General features: G+C 37.2%; 1 protein-coding gene and 1 long non-coding RNA gene across 4 annotated transcripts in view; one reads left to right on the plus strand and one right to left on the minus strand.

Moving 5' to 3' along the window:
* LOC137278262 (peroxidasin homolog) overlaps positions 1-21,380 on the minus strand; it is a 49,076-nt gene extending 27,696 nt beyond the window's left edge. The window contains exons 1-8 of one of the 3 annotated variants that reach the window (XM_067810503.1): positions 21,212-21,380; positions 10,578-10,636; positions 8,939-9,013; positions 8,514-8,588; positions 8,081-8,137; positions 7,778-7,835; positions 6,545-6,640; positions 3,601-3,668 (exon numbers count right to left, since the gene is read on the minus strand). In XM_067810503.1, coding sequence (XP_067666604.1) covers positions 3,601-3,668; positions 6,545-6,640; positions 7,778-7,835; positions 8,081-8,137; positions 8,514-8,588; positions 8,939-9,013; positions 10,578-10,617 — 469 coding nt within the window. In that variant the 5' untranslated portion in view covers positions 10,618-10,636; positions 21,212-21,380. The remainder of the gene's footprint in view (positions 1-3,600; positions 3,669-6,544; positions 6,641-7,777; positions 7,836-8,080; positions 8,138-8,513; positions 8,589-8,938; positions 9,014-10,577; positions 10,637-21,211) is intronic. The other 2 variants (XM_067810502.1, XM_067810504.1) reach the window with 2 other exon arrangements.
* On the plus strand, positions 21,327-23,933 carry LOC137278268 (uncharacterized). Its single transcript, XR_010956651.1, has 3 exons — positions 21,327-21,428; positions 22,397-22,584; positions 23,767-23,933. It is a non-coding gene; the product is annotated as an uncharacterized lncRNA (long non-coding RNA).
* Positions 23,934-24,262: the final 329 nt, after the last annotated feature.

The following is a 24,262-nucleotide window of genomic DNA, read 5'->3' on the forward strand; positions in this document are numbered from 1 at the left end:
AAAACATTCTTCATTAGTTTTCAATGAAAAATGTACCTCTCTGAACACAGCACTGCCATTAGTTTTGCAGTACAACAATGTCACAGCACTGTGATGTCATGAAGTCCATGACGTCATAGCAATGTCAGGGCACAGTGCAAAATCCTCTGTCCAAACAATATCTCCTAAGAGATATTGTCTGATCTCACACAAGTGATATCTCCTGAAGAATACAGTTTTGGATGATAAATAAATGTGAATTGTCTTTGACAATTTCTCAGGGTGGGGGCAGATTATAGATCAACAGTAATAAAAAAGGCAAATGTCCCCTTGTGACCTTGAGATGACAGCCAAGGTCACCTGACTGAGACCTTTCTTATAATGTGATAAACCTAGATACCAAACATGAAAAGAATCTAGTCAACGGTTCTTCAGATATTCCCCTGTGTGTGTGTGTGCGTGCGTGCGTGTATGTACGTCAAACATACGTATGCACAGACGGACGAAGAGAACGGAGCCTAATAACATATAACCCGCTGTGTGTTTAACGCGATAATATAACATTCATGACATGAATTGGATCTGTTTTTCGGGTGTGCCACTTTTAAAAATGTCATATCTACTTTAAACAAGAGTCATCAGAGGATGACATATCCCCCCATCCCCCACATATTGGAAAGGACAAGTCATCCGACAATTAATTATTGTGTTTTTAGACCAAATCTGAATTGTTTCCATGGAATTCATGAAAAATATAAATGCCATATATCTGTAATCAGAAAAAGTCACCATTTCAAGATCTGTCTCATATATCTGCCAATATCTTTTGAAAAATATTAAATGGTTTTCGAGTTGTGCTCGGGAAACAAAGTCTGCAACGTGTTCGTGGCACCGAGAAAATCATAAATCATAAAAACCTGTAAATAAGTCAGCAACATGTTCATGAAATAATAATAATAATAGCACATCATAAAAACACACATATCTACCAAGTAACACTGACAGATATTAAGAAGTTTTTGAGTTCTGCTCTGGAAACGAAACACACCTCTCACTTTTGAGACTAAGTAATAAATGTTTCCATGGAAACTGAGAACATGATAAATCACTAAAACCTGGAAATAGCAAAAGGCACCACTACAGGTTCAGACTCACATATCTACCAAGTTTTGCAGAAAAATATTGAACAGTTTTTGAGTTCTGCTCCGGAAACGAAACACACCTCTCACTTTTGAGACTAAGTACAAAACGCTTCTATGGAAACCGAGAAACTAAGAAATCACAGAAAGCTGTAACTACCAAAAGGCACAACTTTTGGTTCCGACTGATATATCTACCAAGTTTTGCAGAAAAATATTGAACGTTTTTTGAGTTATGCTACGGAAATGAAGCACATCCCTTCATTTTGAGACTAAATCCGAAACGTTTCCATGGAAACCGAGAAAATAGAAATCACAAAACCCTCGAAATACCAAAAGGCACCACTTTGGGGAATGCCACACATATGTACCAAGTTTGGCAGAAAAATACTGAACGTGTTTTTAGTTCTGCTACAGAAACGAAGCCAATTCCTCCATATTGAGACTAAGTCCAAAATGTTTTCATGGAAACCGAGAAAGTAATAAATCACAAAAACCTGGAAATACCAAAAGGCACCACTTTGAGGTCTGCCACACATATCTGCCAAGTTTTGCAGAAAAATATTGAACAGTTTTTGAGTTATGCTCCAGAAATGAAGCCCACCCCACCATTCAACTAACACCAAAATGTTCCATGGAAAAACAAAAAGTGAGTGAGTGAGTGAGTTTAGTTTTACGTCGCACTCAGCAATATTCCAGCTATATGGCGACGGTCTGTAAATAATCGAGTCTGCACCAGACAATCCAGTGATCAACAACATGAGCATCGATCTGCGCAATTGGGAACCGATGACATGTGTCAACCAAGTCAGCTAGTCTGACCACCCGATCCCGTTAGTCGCCTCTTACGACAAGCATAGTCACCTTTTATGGCAAGCATGGGTTGCTGAAGGCCTATTCTACCCCGGGACCTTCACGGGTCTGGAAAAACAAAAAACCCCATAAAAATGTCAAAACTCTGTAAACAGCAAAAGGCATAACTATAGGTGGAGATCATTACATCTATTAAATTTGGTCTAAAAACATTGAACGGTTTCAATTATGGAGTTATGCTCCGAAAAAAAAAAGATAACGGACGGATGGACGGAGGACGGACGGACAGACGAGGCGTTGACTATATCCCCCGCATTACATGCCAGGGGGATAATAAACTGAGCAAAAAGCAGTTTAAGGTTTTTGCCATAAATAATAGGTTCAGGCAAGGGGATATGTCTGTCCACTATCAATGACAAACTTGAACATTTGACTGCAAAAATATCAACAACAAGCAGAGTCTATTTTCAGAGTGCACCCTAGCACACGACACACAGTAGTAAGCAATGACCATTCCTTGACCTGGTGGGTCCGGTTGGCGCATCATAAATATAAAATGAGTCACAACCATTAAGCAAAAACATATCGAGCCAAACTTGCCAATTATATATTCAACTTGTTTTCACATTTTCTAGTGATCAGTTGGCTTTCATAATCCTCACATGGCTGAGCACGCTTTCCAACATCCAGTGCAGTGCCTAAATCAATGCATGGAGCTTATAATACGTAGCTTATTACAGCCATGCTGTTCGTGATGACGGTGATATTTTTTAGGGCGACTTGGATATGCTGCTTGTCTATACATTAATAGTTATGCCACTTAACAATAATTACCTATATCAAAAGGGCATAAAATTGAAGGTAGTTACTGAACCAATCTCAAAACTGTCGGCTGCTGCAGCGACTGTCTCGAATACCTTTGTTTTTCCAAACACAGAGATCAAAAAGTGATGCTTGAGATTTGGTTGTAGGGGCCAAATGATGGCAATTGTAATTCAGAATGTCAAACATTGAATGTCAATGACACGGCCAATGCAGTGGATGTTGAAACAGAGAGTAAGACATCAAAGTCATGTTCTTTCCAAACAAAATTTCAAGTTTTATATCAGTGGTTTTTGTACAGTTAAAGTCAAAATACAAATGTAGATTAGTCAGAGAAAACTGTTTCACTAGATGTAACAAACTTGACAATGCTCCGACCTATTAACCAGTATTAGCAAAATAGGTAACTGTTATCACGGAGATATGAAGTTAATGAAAATAACTGATCATGTGATTGAATCAACAGTGTTAACTGTCTCCCTTGTCACTGCTTAAGACAGATGATGGCCTCACCCACAGATCAACATGACCAGGTATAGTAGAGAATAACCAGTATATCAATACATGTTCTCGATCAAATATACCCACGAAGCACTCTTGATTATACATAGGGGCTATTATACATTTTATATGTGCTTTGGGAACAGCAGCACAAGTTATTTTAGGAACATTAACCTTCAATTTGTTACCACAAAAAGCCTGACTAAAGGTATACACAGTAGTGTGATGCAATGAAAGCACATGTTGAAAGTCGAGGGTTTCGCAATACTGTCGAAACTAGGTTCCATAATTATTTTTGATTTCCTATAGATTCTGTTCATTCCCATTTGTTTTTAAATTGCCTTACCCTTTCGAGGAGACTGTCCTGTCGCACATGGAAAGCAGCAGAAGACGAAAATCAATACAGCAGTCCATCTGTAAACAAAATCACTGATATGTACAGTAACTGAGGAAGATTATTCCCTGGTATGACTCATTTCATTTAACTTCTAAAAACTGTTTGCCTGTGACAGTACTGTATTAAAGGATTCTTAAAAAGGTTAAACAATACGCATTTTTATTACATAATGTAGTTCAAACATGAACATATACCACATCTGCACCATCCATTTATGCATAAAATGTCCTAAAAATGATAAATATGCACCAAAAACCACTTTAGCCCTGTGCACTCGTATGCATATTTTCATTTTTAGTAGTCTGCTGTCTGTGGGTGTGACGTTATATCCGAGAGTCCACTCAAAGTGTTTACATTTCAGTAGTGTTTATGCCATCGAGTTGAAAGTGACACGAAACGCAATAGTTTGAATAAAGTGTTGTTGTGGTTATGTTTTGGAAACACTTCCAGTTTTGATGATTCTCCACTTGTGTAAACAAAACGGATGTACGTTTCCTGAGAAATTCTATTTGATAAGACAAATGGCATAGATTGTTTGCTGTCGTCGTGAAGATTTTGTGAACCCGTCAACGCATGTGTGTTCGTTACATGTTACAAAGAAATGCCATGAAACAGACCCAACTGCCCTAATCACCCACCATACCAAACCTCTGGCGAAATATGGATATGAATAGGCAAAACTTTACAGCAAAGCTGTATATCGGGCATTTCTTTCGACATCCTATACAAACACAGAGGCCGAAATTTCAACTTGGGACAAGGACCGAGAGAGTTGCATCCCGGATGCGATGATGGTTGCAGGTGAGTATTAGATGTAGCTGTTTATGTGCAACAGTGTTGGTGGTTCTAAGGCATGATCAAAATATTGACTCTCTATCACTCTTACTCTCTTAAAGGGAATATACAATAAATTCAATTGAAAATGACTGCTCTACACTGGCTTAAAATTTAGGTATTGATGAACCCCTTGTAAAAACACGGCAGCTGTATATATACGTAACTTTTAACCCACTTTCAAAAATAGGAAATCAGGGTTATATGTTCAGTTCATTCAGATAATCTACTATTTTGGTTTTCATTTAGGTAAATGTAAGAATGCTACTTTAATGATATTTTTTTAGAATGTACATGGCAGCATTTTACTGAAAACAGACTTAATGCCTGTGCAGTGACCAAAACTGGACAAGCAAAGAGGGAAATCAGCTACCTCTAAGCCTAAACCAAGGCCAAGCCAGTATATATATTTGCACACACATGCCACTGTTCTGATTACTGCATGTTTCTCTCCAACTAATGAGTCAACACGAAGTCTTGACTGCAAAAAAAACCCACTTGTTTTCAATCTTATCTATTTTCCTCTGCATTTATTACGACAAAAGTACTTACTTCATGAGTGCATTTTTCAAAGAAAATTATTATTATGAACACCAAAACAAACTATAATGAAATTGTGTTATAAATTTCTCTAATAGAATGTAAAAATTTACTCACAGAGTACTAGTATGTGGAATTCCTACTCAGGGCCATTCTCGAGAAGAAACATGTTTCCAACCTAAAGACTTGCAGGACACAACAGCCTATTTTTCCAAGATATTCTGCCAGACACTTTCTTTCATAACCAGTAAACAGGATCTGGTGAATTCACTGACATCAAGATGTAAACTGGTATCATGTGTGTCTAAGGTGTGAACTGAAACCAATTGTGCCTGATGTCTTTAGGTCTGTTGTATTCTTCTGTTTGAATCCGGCTACTTGTTCAGATAGTAAATGTTTCCAGAGATCCATTATATGGTCTCAGATGTTTCCAAATTGCCGTCACCACTGTGTCACGTTTTTGGAAAGCAATCTTGTTTTCTTATGCTTATACGCATCTATCCAGTTAATATACATGCAAGCCTTAGCCTTCGTGATGTTGGTGTACACACTGTATTCATTATTTTGTCATAAAAAATTTGTATGTAAATGAATTGTTTGCTTTAATTTTTGTGTGCTAGTTTCTCAATTTGATTGCGGGTCTTTCTTTGGGACTGATCACACTTTACACATTACTACTAGAACACAATGAAAAAATTTCTTTCCACTAGCTGAGAGTTGAAGAGAACGATACTGCAAGGATTTGTCAGTATTTTTTTGCAGCTATATTTCTTTATTATTTCTATTATCAGCTTTGAGGGATGTGCGATTCCCAATAGAAGCTGTATAATGAAATATTACTGTGTATAACTGTATTTCGTGTATATTATATGCATGTAGGTATTCCTTAAGACTGAATAGAAACAATGTGTAGAGTCCTTATTAAAAATCCTTTAAATAGTTAGACTGATATTACCATTATACAGAGAAAAACTCCATACAGGCATTAGTAACAATATGATAATTCTTAACAATCGTCATCAGAAGATGACATGTCAGTCTGGTCTAGTGCAATTTGAAAATAGTCTTTAACTGCTTATTACCCAGTATTGAAACTGGATTACTTCAGTATATTGAAATCCAAAGTTATTGAAGGCACCTGTTCGCCACTAGACATTTCTGTAAAGCAAGTTTTAACATAAGACTATGCAACTTTTTATGAGTCCTACTAAAGCTATGAAAACTATCCTAATTTCCAAGAAAGATGACAGAGAACACCGAAATAAAACTCATCAAAAGGCACCAATTCCAGACCTCCAGATAAGACCTAAGATAAGCTCATGTGGGTACTTGCCACAACAAATATAATAGAAATATCGCAACCATCTTTTTCATTACGCATGCAATTTTTATGAATTTATTCTGTACACGTTTCCATATCTAACACTATAAATGCGTACTTGGAAATTTTCAATGCATATCGGTATTTGGGTAACCTCCCAGTATGGCCCGTCTCACAATGGCCTGCATGTTTTCACACCTTTTTAATTGATTCTGCTCTGAGCTCCCACTATGGACCACCTTCTTATAAGGCTTCCCACCATGGACCGGGACTCCTTTACAGCATAGTGAACTACTGAACAAAGAGAACAAACAATAGCATGAACAGTTAGAAATTCATGTTACATGTGAACATAGGTCATCAATCACATCAGTCACATAAATGAACATGTCATGATTGTTGTCACTATTGTCAACATCAAGAAGTAACATGACCAACAATGGCACCACAAGCTGAGAGGTATGAGGCAATGCTCCTCTCACACATCATGAACTCTTCAAAAAAAGAAAAGAAAGAAAATCCACCTACTTGTAATTTATCAAAATGTACCATTTCATCTCTAAATTTATCTATGTTCAAAGTCTGAAGAAATATTGCACTGTTTTCAAAATATGCTCTGGATGTTGTACCTCATATTAACAGGTAATTGGATGTACTGATGAATGGGTTGTTGGCAAGCTACTATTTGACAAGACTATATAAGAAATCCATGTAACACACACAACCTCTTCTTAGTTGGGGCAAGGGAGTTTGTGATTAAATGAGACTGTACTTGTTCTCTAAGTAAAGAACAAAGCATGACCCTCAGGCATTACTTCTTTGCAATGCTCAGAGGTCAAGCTTTATCCAACTTATAAACCGACCAAAAATATATACTTCAGGTGAATTTCAATATTTGGTTCTCACTGATAAAAATCAACTGGGATGAGACTGGCAGCCGACACACGTGCAATGCACATGTGCTGCCCACACTAACTGTCTTGTGAGGAACAGACGGTTCATACCGATAAACCTCATTCTTCACGTCGAACCTTCATAGCATAGTGGATAAAACCGCCCTGCGAGTAAGCGAAGTAATGCAGGTTTGAAACTATACATGTTGGAACATGTCGTTAATATACATGTTGGAACATGTCGTTAATATACATGTTGGAACATGTCGTTAATATACATGTTGGAAATTGTTAATGTCATGTTTTTTAGCGATCATATTCTGAGATCACAGTCACTGTCACATCAGTCTTCAAAAGTAATAATTCAAAGTTTGGGGGCACAGGGATGATATTGTAGCAATATCCACGGGCAGAAGGACAATATTAAAGTAATGCCTCCTCTTTGATGGGGATCTGGATTGGATGAGAAAAATTGCCTCGTGAGAACAACAGAGCGACATCACTTGAGGTATATAATAGTGGTTATGTATTTACAAACCTGACACAAGGAATCTTTGAGCCTTTCGTTGACTCTTGGCTGCTGACCGAATCATCTCCTGATTTGACGAATGTGAGAAAGTTTTAATGTAAACATGACAATACATGAAATGTAAATACGTCATTGACTATAACAAGCACTATTTAATATTTTTCAGTGAACAAGCCACTGTTCTGAACTATTCTTCAGAAATAAAGTCAACATTTAAGTTACATCAAACTGAATTTTGAAAATTATCAGCATATTACTGTTTTCACATACTGGTAAAGAATCTATACATGCAAATTAAATAGTCATATCTACCACTGTCAGGGTCATTTTCACTACTCGCAACTTCTTTGCTGTCTTCAGGAGTATGGCCTTTAAGGAAATAGAAAAGGAAAAGATCATCACACACATCTTTATATGATGAAGTCATAGTAACAGCACGAATCAACCTAACACACTTTATCATCGAAACTGTTAAAGTAATTTCCCTCTTCGATGACTAATGTCACATCACTTCATATGACCCAAGAAACTATCTGAAAGGGAGTCTCTCGCACCAGTGAATGCCTCACAAGAGCTCCGTCTGTTGCACAAGAGTGTATCTAAAAATGTTATTGATGAAATAAAATGAAGTAAATGTAAGCAGAGTCATTAATAAAAAGTCAAAAAGAAACTTAAACAGTTATGGTGGTAATTTCTGTGCAGTTTCAGATTAGTAAACTATATTACAAAGAGGAAAGAACTGTACCTGAGCTTTCCACATTATCCTGTCCAACAGCAGCAAAAGAATCTTCTGGGGAACTTGTTACGCATGATGGTCCATCTGTAACAAACCATTCAAATAGTCAAGTCTAGTAAAATTTGGTTTGGTTTTGTTCTCATAACACTAAACAGACAGTTTCTGAGAAGTTTACAGAGGACAGCTTAGGTAAGTAAAATGTAAGTTGAATAAGTAATATTCTCCTAATTTCCCCTGTACGAAAGGAAGCTATCTGCAAAACGAGCTGTGATTACAACCTTTCTTTGCTACAAGTGCACTTTACCATCACGTTTGATCATGCTATGTTCACATGCAAAATGTTAACGTCATGTTCAAATAGGGATAAGGTAAAAATATGACATTGCGTTGACAGGAAAAAGATTTTGAAAGATCAAGGAAAACAAGTACTGTACCTTTGCCGTTGAATTTAAATTTATCCATTTTGTTATCGCTCACAGATATTTCTCTAGATCCGTATAGTTGCCAGACTGAAACAAACCACAGTAATAATTCTAATACATTAAAGTAGCATTAAGATTTCATTATGTTAAACTTGACTTTCAAGCCAGCAATAAAAACAGATTTGGCTGGCATCAGAAACATGTTTGCACGAGACTAGTCCTTACTACCGGAATTAGACCAGCAATCATCTGACCATGTAAGTTCCATGATGTTGTTAACCTCCTAACAAGTTTCCCCCACAAACCAGCATAATCATATCTCTTAAGCATTGTGTGCATTGTAAAGGGTAGAAGTAAAGAAAAGGATGATAAACATGGTCAGTGAAAATGCAGCATTAAACAATAAACAAACTAATAAACATAAGATGGAAACCCCCTTTAACAGATTTCAGAAGCAGAAGACTAAACTCTACAAATCCCCAATTGAATATGTGAAGTTTATGTAACACACATTTCACTTACATTCGCAGCAATAATAAGACTACAGACAGCTGACTATGTCAAATACTGATGCTGGGATAAATACATATGTTGTCTCCATCTTAGGTCTATGTGTGAATGAGTACAGTTTTATGCCACAATATTCCAGTAATATCAGGGCGGGAGACACCAGAAATGGGCTTAACACCACAAGGGTTTGTATCACTTAGAAACAGTGTAAGAAAGACATATGGGTGTATAGACCCTACCTTAGTACCACCCTCTTCAATCAAAGTTAGATTTCAAATCATCGCTCATTTTGTTGGGAAATCATTTAGCTTTCAATCTGAAGGGCTCGGCAGGGCCTTAAGAATATTTTACATGGTGAAATCTAACTTAGATTGAGGTGGGGATGGTCTTGTTGTTACATCCCTGTCCTTTTTATATGGTACTAGGGTAGGGTCTATACACTTATTTATCATACCTCACACATAAATATCATTTTCTGATTGGCTAAGTATTCTTTTATTATTTTCAATGTACCCCACTTACAAGTGAGGTACCCTGCAATATACCCCGCTGCCAGTGGCAACTCATTCTGTACTTTGTCGTCTGCAAAATCTAGTGATGGCTACAAAAAGATCTGCCTTGCATTCCATTTCCAATGAATAAATTTTGATAAGACATTTAAATGCTGTCCCTGTGAATATTAAGGAGGGGAATTACACAGGGACACAAAGACAATACCTCCAAGAAAAACAGCAACATGCAAGATTTGAATTGTTTGATTCACACAGGTTGGCTGAAGTGTATCTGATAACCATGCTTCAAACAGGTCAAAATTACCCTTTGAGGTGTTCGGTAAGATAAATAAATTGTTCACTGGTCCCATGGGGCCCTTGGGATGATGTACCCTCAAGTTTTGAAGGGCTCAGGGAACACAAACCCAACCCATGCAACCACCCCCGCCTCCCCCTCTCGTGACCAATGAACAACTTAAATGTCTTTCTAACACTGTTTCTAAGTGATACAAGCCCTCGTGTCTCACACACTGTACCCATGTGGGGAATCGAATCCGTGTTTTTGGCGTGACAAGCGAACCCCACTACCACCAATGTGTGACACAAAAAACTAAAAATAAACGAAGGACAAAGATGTACAATGATCTTACCAGAGAATATAGGACTCATACTATCCCACGATGTAGGCATTGTAAACGTCTCTGAGTCTCTGAAAAAAAAAAAAATGCTACAGAAAACAAGGTCCTGAATTGGAGCGTGAGTGATATAGTAAGTCAGCTATCACTTTAGTGTGATAGTTGCTCCACAATGACCAGCCTGCAAATAGTAAAGTGCATTTTACCCAAGATTAAATATCATTACTTTATCATATCACATGATATACATAGGACACTAAAATGAGTATATGTGAAAATGGTTTGCATGCTAACACTCCAAACTGGAAATTTTGAACTAGTAATAAAGTTACAAGGGCCTACTGTTTAGGAGTGGTGAGAATCTCACTATATGTTAATTTCTGAAAGCCCTCTGGGTAGTTGGTTGTTAAATGCTGCACTCAGCAATATTCCAGCTGTATGGTGGAAATCTGTACATACAAATCTGGAAGACCAGACTATCCAGTGATCAACAGCATGAGTCAAGCAAGTCAGAGAGTCAGACTTCTCGACTTTAGTCGCCTCTTATGATAATCATAAGCTGCTGAAGATCAGTTCTAACCCGGATTTTCAGGAGTCACGTCACTTATAGACAAGCCATGATGTAAGATTTCTTGAAGACAGCTGGAAGATTGTTTTCACTATTCATCAATCTAAAACAGAAAGCTGCATCATTTAAGTTGGAGGCGAATTTGAAAATGTATTTTGTTCCATTTTTAAATAAAAAGAAATAATTAACTTTATCTGCAGTAAGACTTTTTCAGGGAAATATAAATGATGCTAACCAATTTATTTCAGTGACTTATCGGTTGTAATGAACAATTCATTAATAGTTGTTCATTAGGAGATTTTAACAAATTCCCAGCACTAGTTTATTCTGTCTGCTTTTGTAAACCAACATTCCAACGGAAGTTTGGACAAAGTCAAGGTGTCAATAATAGCATTGTCCACAGAACCATCTGTCTGTTTAGCAGGAGGACAGTCAGTTTCGCCCGATGATCTTGGACGAATCTGACTTTGAGTATAATGGCTAAAGCCCTGACTGAAACAGATTTGAAAACATTCAGCAGTTTCTGGCTCCTTATTCACCCTCTTCTTATTTTTTTATTTTGATAATTCTGGACTGGCAACTTTCAAACCAGTCTGGTAACCAGACCAGCTGTCTTGCTGAAATTTCCGGGAGTTTACAACACTGTCAATTATCAATGTTACATCAGTTAAAAGTTTAAACAATGTTTGGGGGACTCAACTGATAGTTTCTCTCTTCTTGCCACTTTTGTATGTGCTCATAACTCCCCCTCCCCCAAAAAAAACATTAGGTATTTGGGAGGGGGGGCAAATTACTGTACCTTAAAATTACTGCTGAACAAGAATTAAATGGATTACCAACCTATTATTATCTTGGGATATGGTTATTAAAATGTGGGAGTTGCATCTATGTAAAGGGAATTTTAAGGGAATACATATCATGAAAATACACCTTGGATGATACAAACCCTAGTGTTTTCCCACAGACTTCAATAGTATCATTATATATGTACCGTGATGTACGTGATTCAGCTCACTGACTAGCAAACACTTCAAAAGATGACTTTACTAGTGGCTGAATGTTCATTTACTTGGACTAAACACATACAATGTACACACGATTTTGGTACGGTAGATGATGGTGTGCACCAAAAACCTGTTCTGGTAATGATGACGACGATGATGATGGTGATGATGACGATGATGATGATGATAATGATGGATGACTAAAAATGCACAAAAAATAGTGTTTAGAACCTTGAATTACTAGCCTAGGTAAAGCAGATTAACAGAGAATAATGTTTAGAAATCTCAGAATGTAATATTAAATACACATGCATATCTTCAAAATACTGCAATGGAAAAAAGTTGAAAATTATTACCTACTTCAGTGAACCAGTCTAAGTAAACTTTGGTTCAGTATCATTCATTACACAGCGATACTGGGTCTCAGTGTAACAAATAATACTGAGTTTACTGGTTTGTAAGATCATTCCATATCAGGGTATTCTGGATCACTTCAGAATATGTAACACCTGGAAACTGTAAACATTGACAGATTTCAAACAAATGTAGAAAGAAGGTGTTGTGTTTTTTCACAATGATAGAATAAATGTTTAAAGTTTATGTCTGATTACTGCAGAAGGTACAAACATTATTATCACTGATACCTATCTTAAATAGGAATGACTTAATGCAAGTATTTAATAAATCAATTTATACTGAAAATTCCCGGCTCCATTTTCTATGGTAGTTTTATTTGTCAATGCAAAGCATTCTCGAAGATAGTCATCTGCTAGAGTAAGGTTGAGTTTGGTTTCCCATTTCAGCTGGAGATTAGAGAGAGAGATTCCTTGACATAGCTGAGTACAGTCATCTCTTGCAATAACGCGCTTCACAATATGGCCAAACCGCGGGGTAATCCATGGCTCCCATAAACAAAGTTGAACTGCGATCACACCCCTTTACGAAATCGGAAATAGCTCATCAACAAATCAGCTGTTGCGCTCTGATAAATTTATATTACGTAAACTAATGAAATTCAGTTCGGATGGCAACTGACAGTGTTTATCGTATATATCCATTGTGTTTCAGATGCTTAAAACATGCAGGGCGTTTATATGACCTTGCAGTCAACTGAGTTGAATATTTGGGTAATAATATTACATTGAGTGTTTACTGATTCTCTCTTTTGATTTGTATCTTTGATGACTTTGATCCAATACTTGGGTATATATTTCATAAATCTGAAATAAAGGAGGTATGTCTTGTTAAGAGTAAATACTTTTCTTCAGCGTATCAAAAAGACTTAAAGGGGCACTGACGCGGAGCCATTTCCGTGGACTGGTGTAAGCATTTGTTATTGTTTTTCACCCGAGAGTACCCGGATGATATCCTAGAATTCGTGACTGGTTCGTGACCTCTGTTGCACAGTCCGTATGTGCAACTGAGAGTTTAATTATAGACAGATCAACTAAGGTCAAGTAACTTTACTTCATTACAAAGGTATTATGAAAACAAATGAAACACTTTGAAGGTTAATCATCTGCCAGTGGTTGAAATGGTCAAAAACTATTAGGACGGGAAAATAACGAAGCCAATTTACGTCTCTAAATTTTGTCTCATAACCCTAATTAGTTTATATATAGTTATATTTGTATGATTTTGAAATTTAATGAAAGAACACACAGTCTGCTTTTACATAGTAAATTTCTAACTTGACAGCAACATTTATACATTGTATAGATTGCCAATGTGGATCCTATTTTACACACATACGCAATCTAGTGTGTGTTTTCTGTGAAATAAATAAATTAAAACAAAATGCAAATAATGAATGTAAAACAGACTAATTTTATAGAACAATGCCAGGCTACTACCTTGTTCAGGAATGTATCCATCAATATCCACATAAAAGAACGATATTCCTTTCATCTGCAGCTGGTAAATAATCCTGCTCTGTGTCGTGTGTCTAATTTGCGAAAAAGTAACACATTGGTGAAAACCAGATAAACCTCTCATTGGTCACCCAAGATAGCACACCTGGCAACTAAATGTATGATGTCCGCCATTCTAAGTAATTTAGTTAACCAATAATGAGCAATCAATCAACGCAATGGTGGTTCATTCTTTGAAGGGAGGATGTTGTTTTCACACTTGCACTTTACGACAGGGTGTAGTCAGTATAGATCTGTACATCTACACACACTGCCTTTTGACAAATCCGCTGTGGAAGATGAAAGTAATTAATCAATCAGTGTGTTATCGGTTAATCCTTTGATCGATGTTTGTTTTTGTAACTCAGCTGATTAACCCTCTTACATCACTTACATGCACATATTACATAACATACAATACATTTGCCACTACAGACCTTAATTTATAAGGTTGAGTATTTACTCTAGACAGGAGAAGTGCCAAATGGGAACCTTTGATGAGTAACCAAAGTGGTGTTACTACTAATTATACCTGTTATAAAGTCATTAACTGACCATCCAGAGAATGATGACAATAACACGTGTAGGTTTACACCATCAAACGCGAGTTACGGCAAGGAAGATGTAATCTGTATGTCGCATGCAGCCTGAAAACACTTATGGGCTGAAACTGTTTTGAGGATACCAACAGAACTTCGTTACATAAGGAATACATACAGGCATTTGCTGTGTACTTGGGTAAATAGGTGTAATAGGTTTGGGATTTTTTTACGTAAGATAATTTTCAGATTTCTCTACCAAAGGCAAAGTCATCGTTTTTCGTTTATGAATTCATATAAATTAACTGTGTGTTTTTCTTACCGTGAATAATAAACCGGGGTAGCTACCACAGTTACTAAAATTTACGGATGATATTTACTATCACAGCTGAACCAACAAAAAAAACCTTCAAAACTATCCAAATGTAAAGCTTTTCAATCTTTCGGACTGAAACAAATGGCTTGCTACGTGCATGTAGACATCATATTATCACATAACATGATTAAATATCGAGGTTAAAAACACAGAAATAGGATCAAATTGGATCAGTCACTATACTATCCAAGCATCCGAAAAAAAAACTACACTGCTGGGATATTTTGTTACTATCGGACAAGGAATACCATGGATATTTTTAAATTACATCATGTGATGAACATCCGGCCTCTGCACTTTTTAGGGTGAAGAAATTCTGCTAATGTGGACAGGAGCCCAGTCCCTTTGTCCATCACGGTCGAGGGAGCGGGTTCTGACCAATTTGCAGCTTGGTTTCGTCATTAGACCCGTTGGCGAGAAACATTATTCGCTCCGCATCAGTGCCCCTTTAAATTCACCATTTGAGACAATGTCCTTTACATATTTCATACATATTTCATACACTTTTCAACCATGATACAACCCAATATCATGGACAAAGTACAGGAGTGGCAAGCGGATAAAATCATCCAGCCTTTCATCAATTTTAGAAATGATGCATGCACAGCCTGAAACATCTCTCCCAAAATATATTTTTAATATTTTTGGAGAAGGACTGTATTTTCTCCTCTTGAAAACTGAATACCATATATTACCGCGTATAAGCCGAATTTTGAGGACAAAAAAAAGCAGTCTGTAGAAGGGGTTCGGCCTATCAATGAGATATAATTTTACCGAAGTATTTTTCAGGTCGTCAGGTCCCTGTCAGGACGAGCAGACAGATTAGCGGTACACCTGCCTGACTTGAAGTTAACAATGGGTCAGCCACAAGTACAGGAGTGGCAAGCGGATAAAATCATCCAGCCTTTCATCAATTTTAGAAATGATGCATGCACAGCCTGAAACATCTCTCCCAAAATATATTTTTAATATTTTTGGAGAAGGACTGTATTTTCTCCTCTTGAAAACTGAATACCATATATTACCGCGTATAAGCCGAATTTTGAGGACAAAACAAAGCAGTCTGTAGAAGGGGTTCGGCCTATCAATGAGATATAATTTTACCGAAGTATTTTTCAGGTCGTCAGGTCCCTGTCAGGACGAGCAGACAGATTAGCGGTACACCTGCCTGACTTGAAGTTAACAATGGGTCAGCCACTTTGTTATGATTGATCAATAAAATACATTTTAAAGTATACAGTGTTCATTATTTTAACAATATTTTGCTCTTAGTCACTGGTACAGGTCACACTTACCTATTTACACACAATAAATCCACCCAAAGAAAATATATAATCCTGTCCGATTGCCATTTGCTAAATGGCATGTGCCACTACAACAGCTGTTTCCGGTGGGTGCCAGTCAAATCGCCTCAGCGACAAAATGCCCCAGCAAATTTGGTCAAATCGCCCCAGATATTTGGTCAAATTGCCCCAGGTTTGGTCAAATCGCCCCAGGGGGGTAGTCAAAATGCCCCAGTTTATTCAAAATGGTCTGATATATGCCATAGATGCATGGTTTTGTCAACTTCCATACTATATTCTTCACATAATATTATGTGTTATATTATTAGTAATATCCCATGCCTAGGCAACACCGTAATACCCATCATTTGGTAAACAATTACAATCTGTGTGGCCGTAAATGCATTGGTTTTCTCAACAAGTATAGTATAATACTTATGAAAACAATTTGCTGGGTTTTTTTAATTACTCTTGCCAAAAAGTGAGGCCATAAATGCATTGGTTTTCTCATCAAGTATAGTATAATACTTATAAAAACAATTTGCTGGGTTTTTTTTAATTACTCTTGTCAAAAAGTGAGGCCGTAAATTCATAGGTTTGGTCAACAAGTATGGTATAATACTTATCAAAATAATTTAGAGCTTTTGTAAATTAGTCTTGTCAAATAGTGTGGATATAAACAGGCTATAAACATGTTAACTAATTGATATTCAATGTTGTGTTTAGCTAGAGTTGAGGCTCTGCATTGTATAAATTGATTTGGACTAAGGGTAAGTCATTCATTTCTTCAAACTGACAAGATGCCCACCAACTGCAGGAAATGTTTTTTTGAAGTAAGTGAAGGCCAAGAGGCAATCTCGTGTGACACATGTGAAGGCTGGACACACAGACTCTGTGGAACTAGAGTTTCTAAGAAGCATGAGGAAGCAGACAGGACAGGTTCCCCTATACCCTTTACATGCTCCACCTGCAAAGAGGCACCAAGGGAAAGCAGTCGCATAGACCACTCATTTCATGGACGAGTGGAAAGCATGATGACAGAAATAGTGGGGACGGTTACTTTTGATGTCAATCGACCGATCAACTAGATCCCAGAGGGAGATTTTTGGTCTGTGGACAGAGTTCAAGGAGTACCAAATTACAGTCCAGCAGCTCCTGTCCAAAGTTAGCCGCATTCATGGACCAGCCCGCCATACAGACGAAATTTAATAAGAAAGATGTGTGATTTCCTGTACGAGGAACTTCTTTATGAGGATTATAAAATCTCAGTGGAAAAAGCTGTAGACTGTTTTTATATAAGAACTATACCAAACTTAATATGATTACACAATGTCAAACAAACAACTATGCATGCACAGCATTTACTCGAAACATTTTATACAAATCATTTATTTAATTCAGATTGTATTTCTTTACCAAATAATTGGTATTACTATGTTGACAAAGATCTAGACTGTTTTTATGTGTTATACCAAACTTGTTATGATTACACAATGCCAAACAAACAACTATGCATTTACAGCATTTACAATAAATATTTATACAAACTTTTTCGTTTATTCAGATTGTAATTGTTTACCAAATAATGGGTATTATGGTGTTGCCTAGGCATGGGATATTACTAATAATACAACACATAATATTATGTGAAGAATAAAGTATGGAAGTTGACAAAACCATGCATCTATGGTTTATATCAGACCATTTTGAATAAACTGGGGCGTTTTGATTACCCCCCTGGGGCGATTTGACCAAACCTTGGGCGATTTGACCAAACCTTGGGCGATTTGACCAAATATCTGGGGCGATTTGACCAAATTTGCTGGGGTGTTTTGTCGCTGGGGCGATTTGACTGACACCCTTTCCGGTGACGTCACGTACTGTGAAGAGTGAAATTGCTCACCACGGTTTTGACACTACACAAACGGAACACAAGTAAATAAACAAGGATATTAAATGGTCAGGTTGCTGTTGTTTCGATGTTTGTACAAAGACTTTGTAAAGGCATTTAATTAATTCATACCGGTATTCAAAACAGTTATAATTAATCCGTGAAGCCTATGAGTGAATGATGTCTGTTCAGTGCGTTAATAGTTTATACAGTACAAACAGATTAACATCGCGGCATTGTTTGATGACTGGGAGATGTTGTATCAAGGAAACTGATCAAATGCACACGAGTATAAAAGTTTATACAGTACAAACAAATTAACATGGCGGCATTGTCTGAAGAGTGGGAGATGTTGTATCAAGGAAATTGGTGAGTTATTGCACATAGGTATAAAAGGTTGAATAATTTCTAGAAATGACATTCTCATCATGAATTCGAAATGGAAACGCCACGCTTATGATGCTTCTTTCAAGTTGCGAGTTGTTGCTCAGGCTGAGGCAACTAACAACAGTGCTGCTGCAGAGTTTGATGTCAAAACTGCAGTGCGAAACTGGAGAAAGGAGAAGGCCATGCTTATGGAGATGCCAAGAAACAAGAAAGCAAGGAGATTCACGGTAACACCATTTACGAAGTTAGAGGACGTCCTGACTGAGTGGATACACGAAAAGAGGCAGTCGGGTTTCATTGTGACCAGGAACATGATTCGTCAACGAGCGCTGACGATTTACAAGGCGAAGAAGGAGGAGTTTGGACTTCCCTCTTCGTTTAAAGCTTCGTCAACATGGTGTACCCGATTCATGGAGAGGAGGGATTTGACCCTGAGACAAAGGACACACATTGCGCAGAAACTGCCGGACCAAGTGAGCACAAAAGTGGACCTATTTCACGCTTTTGTGATCAAGGAAAGGAAGGCTGTCAATTATGATATGTCACAGATTGGAAACATGGATCAGACGCCTCTTAGTTTCGATATGCCAGGTTCTACCTGTCAAGGTAGATCAATTTCACCAAAGGGTGATGATGTCACAAATGCTATCCATTTGATTTTCATGTACTTACATAAATATAGAACATCAGTCAGTTTTAAGCCACCCTTACAATAATCGTTCATCAACATTTTTCTTTGAATTTTATCACGCTCACACCAAATAAACTTATAAAGTGTAGTATTTAAACGTTTGGCAAAAAGCTTATGTGGATTGGAGAAGGCAAACAATTGTGTAAAAAGCGGGATAAACTGAGTTGCAATTATCATTATTTTACCCATCAAAGTTAGAGATCTATTTGACCAGAAATATATTCTAGTTATAGTCTATTCTAGTTTATTGAATGAATGTGTATTAAGGGTAGCAAGTCCACACTAAGTGAGTTGCCAAGGGACGTAACTCTGTAGTACTCATGAAAACCTGGTCCAATTTTGGGGGTCCTTGTGTTACGCGTTCTGGCTTTATCCACGATGTATTTGGGTGAAAAACAACGACTGGTCCCTTCAGAAGATATTCCCGCGTTGGCGCCATTGGCAAAAAAGGTTGGTCTGCTCTGTTCTTTCATAGTTTTCCAACAATTTAAAATATTGCTGAACATTGAAATTTGTTTTATCAATCGATGGCACACTTTAGATTATTTTTATCATAAGCACACATCAATCCTCTCCATTATAAAACAAATTTTAACTTAATGTAACCAGGGATGCACATTTCAGATAGATTTGTGTGAGGGAGGGGTGTATTGCCAGGGGCAGACAACTCCATGTGTGAATCCAGCTAACAATGATCGTGTCATTAACTCATTCATTGAGTAATTTTATTTAACATGCTTAATATGTTTTAAAGTGTTCAAATGTGTGTACTTTGATTATTAAACAGGTAGGAAAGCATTATTTGTTTCAAATACCTTGCGCAATATGTATGTTATTTTCAGATTTACATGTATTTTCTGTCTGTATCCAAAAGTGACAGCCATAGAACACAAAATTGTGGCTAATAATAGTAATATTTGAAAACTGACAATATTTTATTGATCTTTTAATTTAAGCAGAATTCAGCATTATTCATTTGTGGATGTCATAGCACTTACATAAACACATGATGTAGATTTGGGTAGAGAGTGAGTATTTTTTGCACATTACAGCATCACAACACACGCGCAACATACACTGATATAATTCAGCATCAGATTTGCTTCAGGTTTGAAACATGGTATCTTCAGCACTGTCTTTAAAAGCACAGTGTAAATTGAATCTTCAACACTGGTGATACAGGTTTAAGATTAGAATATATGAAAACATGTTACAATCTTAAGTTCATCTTAACTGATTAAAAACAAAGGTAGCACTTCATAATCTTGACTCTAACTTGAATCTGTTTCAATAATTTAGTGTTTAGATACTGATTTTGCCAACATTGACACTGTACATCAGTCATGATGTTTAATGAACCGTTTCTTTCTTCTTCTGCAGACCTGAAACATACGTTGATTCGAAGTTCTAGGATGTTCAAAGAAGACGTATAATTCCAGATGAAACATTTTTCCTCTGGAAAGCACTGTGCTGATAGAAAAGACTATTAATATATTTGTGGTTCAACAACATTTACTTAAAATAGTTTGGTACTTGAAATAAATAGGTGTGACGTTTTTTTCACAAAAATGGAAATGTGGACATTTCTCAGAGTTGACAGTAGTTGACTTGATCACCTTGTTGATCAAGAACGGATGGACAGAATTTAATCAGGTAAAGTTTGTTGCAATGCTGATGTATCAACAAACCTTGGCAAAATAGTTTTAAAAATCTGAACCGTTGATCTAAAAATGGTGTGGACTTGCTACCTTATTAAGGGTGAGGTGTGCACGACAGTTTGTAATTTTGATTCCGTCGGGTTGCGGGCGGAACTCTTACCTAGTTCAGTTAGCTAGACGTCGTGTTCCTGCCAAGGCATACACCGACGTTTAGCGTCCCAACCCCATTTTATGAGAAGCACTTTCCCGGCGATTTAGGTCCCATGATACTAAATAAAAGGTAATTTGTATCAAAATTTGACCAGTCCAAGAGTATGCATAACATAAAAACTGGATACATACCTGATAGTAGACCTCACTTAAAAAGGAAATATCAATTTGAGAAACGACTAGTGTTTCTTAAGGCGCAGCGATGACTGAGCACGATGTCCGTCTCGAATCGTCTAGAACTATAGGTTCCACTACACTATATCAATATCACATGCTGCCCGAGCGAGGACCGTATGGAAACAACTCAAACGGACAGAGGCCTGTGACAGCTGTGATTGGATGAAATAGTGTAAGATGTGTATGTGTTTTAAAAGCACATCCACCCTGTTATTAAAACTGACCACAATTTTAAGTATTTAGTGCTGTCATTTTTATCACCATGGGTTATGCTTATGTGTGTACCTATATTTTGAAGTAGGTGACATTCGGTGCGGAGCTGGGGGTTGATGTGTTCCGCTTCCTGTGCTTGGCAAATGTGCCGGACAAGTTGGCCACAACTTGTGTTTTATTGTAGTTTAGAGGCCAGACAGTGCCCATGTGTACATGGAATGGCTGTTGATAGCCTGGATATTTTTTTAAAAAATATAAGGTTACTATAGAAGTCTATGGGAAAACATTTGGTGTTGTGTAACCTGTAGGGTTCGAGCACATTTCAGTAATTCATACTTTACATGCTTTCCTGTGTTTATTTCACCATGGAAACAAGTCAGTATGAATGTGGAGGCAAATTTAAAGGTAATGGGAGTAAAGATGGGGCTGTATTGAATGGAATAGATTGTTCTAGTGTTGTGAATATGAACGTTGCTTCGTTTTGAGGCCAAACAGTGGTAATAGACCCCTATGGTGAGTTCTACCTTTGATTAATGGTTACCTGCTTCTAAATTTGTTGGAACTGATGAATTTGACAACAAAGTAAGCCAAAATCAACACTATTATAACAATGTGAGTGTCTGAGGTTATCCCCTGAGGGTCAAATTAAAGTTAAATGATAAGAAAATCATGAAATATGTTCATTGCACAGCAGAACATGTCACAAACCCTTGTTTTAAATGTAAACATTGAAGCATATGGTCAGTTCTGTCTGTCTGACCCATTTTGCATGTGAATCAACTTAATTTTCTTTCCTTATTTTAAAAAAAATCCCCCTTTTTAACACATATGACTTTCAAAATTATTTTTTGTTTTATCTGCAACTGTCTCATTGCTGTTTTGGATTTTATGATTTGACATTTAATGTAATAGCAACATTATTTTCAGCTTGCAGAATGCCTGTTGATGAATGGGGAGGTGTGTATGCACACATACAGCAGAAACAGAAGCCTTCACATACAATGTGGTATTTCGACAAGCCGGTCTGAAGTCTGTTGTTGACTGCGTCTAATCAAGCACACGCCCTTTTCTTCGATATGTCTTACCACCTTGTAGCAGTTGCAGTACTTGGATATGTAGGTACGTACAGTACATTTAAGTACCCCAGTCCAGTTAAAACACCACAATGTCTGACTGGTAACTTCCCCCACTCGGTCGTCGTCATCCATTGGAAGTTTCTGACCATGATCTCTTAATGCCTCACTGTGCAGTATTTCTTTTTGCCAGACATGAATTAAGGGCTGTACATGAACCCAAGAAGTTGATTAGATGTAAATAATAACAATTGACCCTTGTAGAGTGGGTCTGACCAGAAATTTTATTGACATGAGAGTGTGTGATGTCTTTAAATTATCTCCCTTGTTTACCCATATACAATATGTCTTCTTGTCACCCAGTAACCCATAAATTATTGCAGAGAAACACTGGTTTTAGCTGATACTGTCAAATACTGTTAACTGTGAATAGAAATATTCAGTTTTGGGCAGGTTAACCAATAAATTTCCAAAATTATGAGGATATTTCCACTTTGTACCCTCTAAACTGGCTTATACATGAAACTGTCCAGTCTAACAACCTCAAAACAATTCACAGTAAATAGTTTTGATTTCCTGGAAGTTTTTAAAAGTCTTAGCTTGATGAATCAATAGAGTCAAGCATAAGTTCCTATCATGCTGTGGTCAAAAAGTGATTTCATCTGTTTAAGGGGTCATTTGCCTTGATCGACGAACAGGCGGCAGGGTACTCTGATCAGTGTTCCAGACAGCTAGGCATTATGCATCTCCTCACTTAGTACTTTTTGACAAACTTCATCAACCAGCCTTACATATGTCAAGATTCTAAAGCTGCTTAATGTGAAATCTCCCCAATATCTGGCCTATAGTCCATGATTTTGGTCGTTCAAAATATATTCTGGGTTGATATGATCTAGGCAGCCCCAGTCATGTATGGAATCAACCCATGACCCCCTTCTTTTGTGAAATAGGAGTGAACTCCCATGGTATATACATGATTTGAAAACTTTCTCTATGAAAGCAGAAATGCATTTTTGCAAAGCTTTGATGAAGTAGACATGATGTAACTCTTACACCTCTATCAGTGCAGCAAATCTCTTTATTCTTTTGCCATAATAGATATGTTGGACAGAAAAAAATATTGAGGTTTCATGCAGTTTTATTTTTTTTCTGAGAAGTTTCATGTATGTACAGTACATAAATCACAGATTGGCCTTGTGCAGATGCAGACCATTTTTTCTACAGGTTCCACTACACTATATCAATATCACATGCTGCCCGAGCGAGGACCGTATGGAAACAACTCAAACGGACAGAGGCCTGTGACAGCTGTGATTGGATGAAATAGTGTAAGATGTGTATGTGTTTTAAAAGCACATCCACCCTGTTATTAAAACTGACCACAATTTTAAGTATTTAGTGCTGTCATTTTTATCACCATGGGTTATGCTTATGTGTGTACCTATATTTTGAAGTAGGTGACATTCGGTGCGGAGCTGGGGGTTGATGTGTTCCGCTTCCTGTGCTTGGCAAATGTGCCGGACAAGTTGGCCACAACTTGTGTTTTATTGTAGTTTAGAGGCCAGACAGTGCCCATGTGTACATGGAATGGCTGTTGATAGCCTGGATATTTTTTTAAAAAATATAAGGTTACTATAGAAGTCTATGGGAAAACATTTGGTGTTGTGTAACCTGTAGGGTTCGAGCACATTTCAGTAATTCATACTTTACATGCTTTCCT

This window comes from Haliotis asinina, chromosome 3, assembly GCF_037392515.1.
Source record: "Haliotis asinina isolate JCU_RB_2024 chromosome 3, JCU_Hal_asi_v2, whole genome shotgun sequence".
NCBI classification, from domain to species: Eukaryota; Metazoa; Mollusca; class Gastropoda; order Lepetellida; family Haliotidae; genus Haliotis; species Haliotis asinina.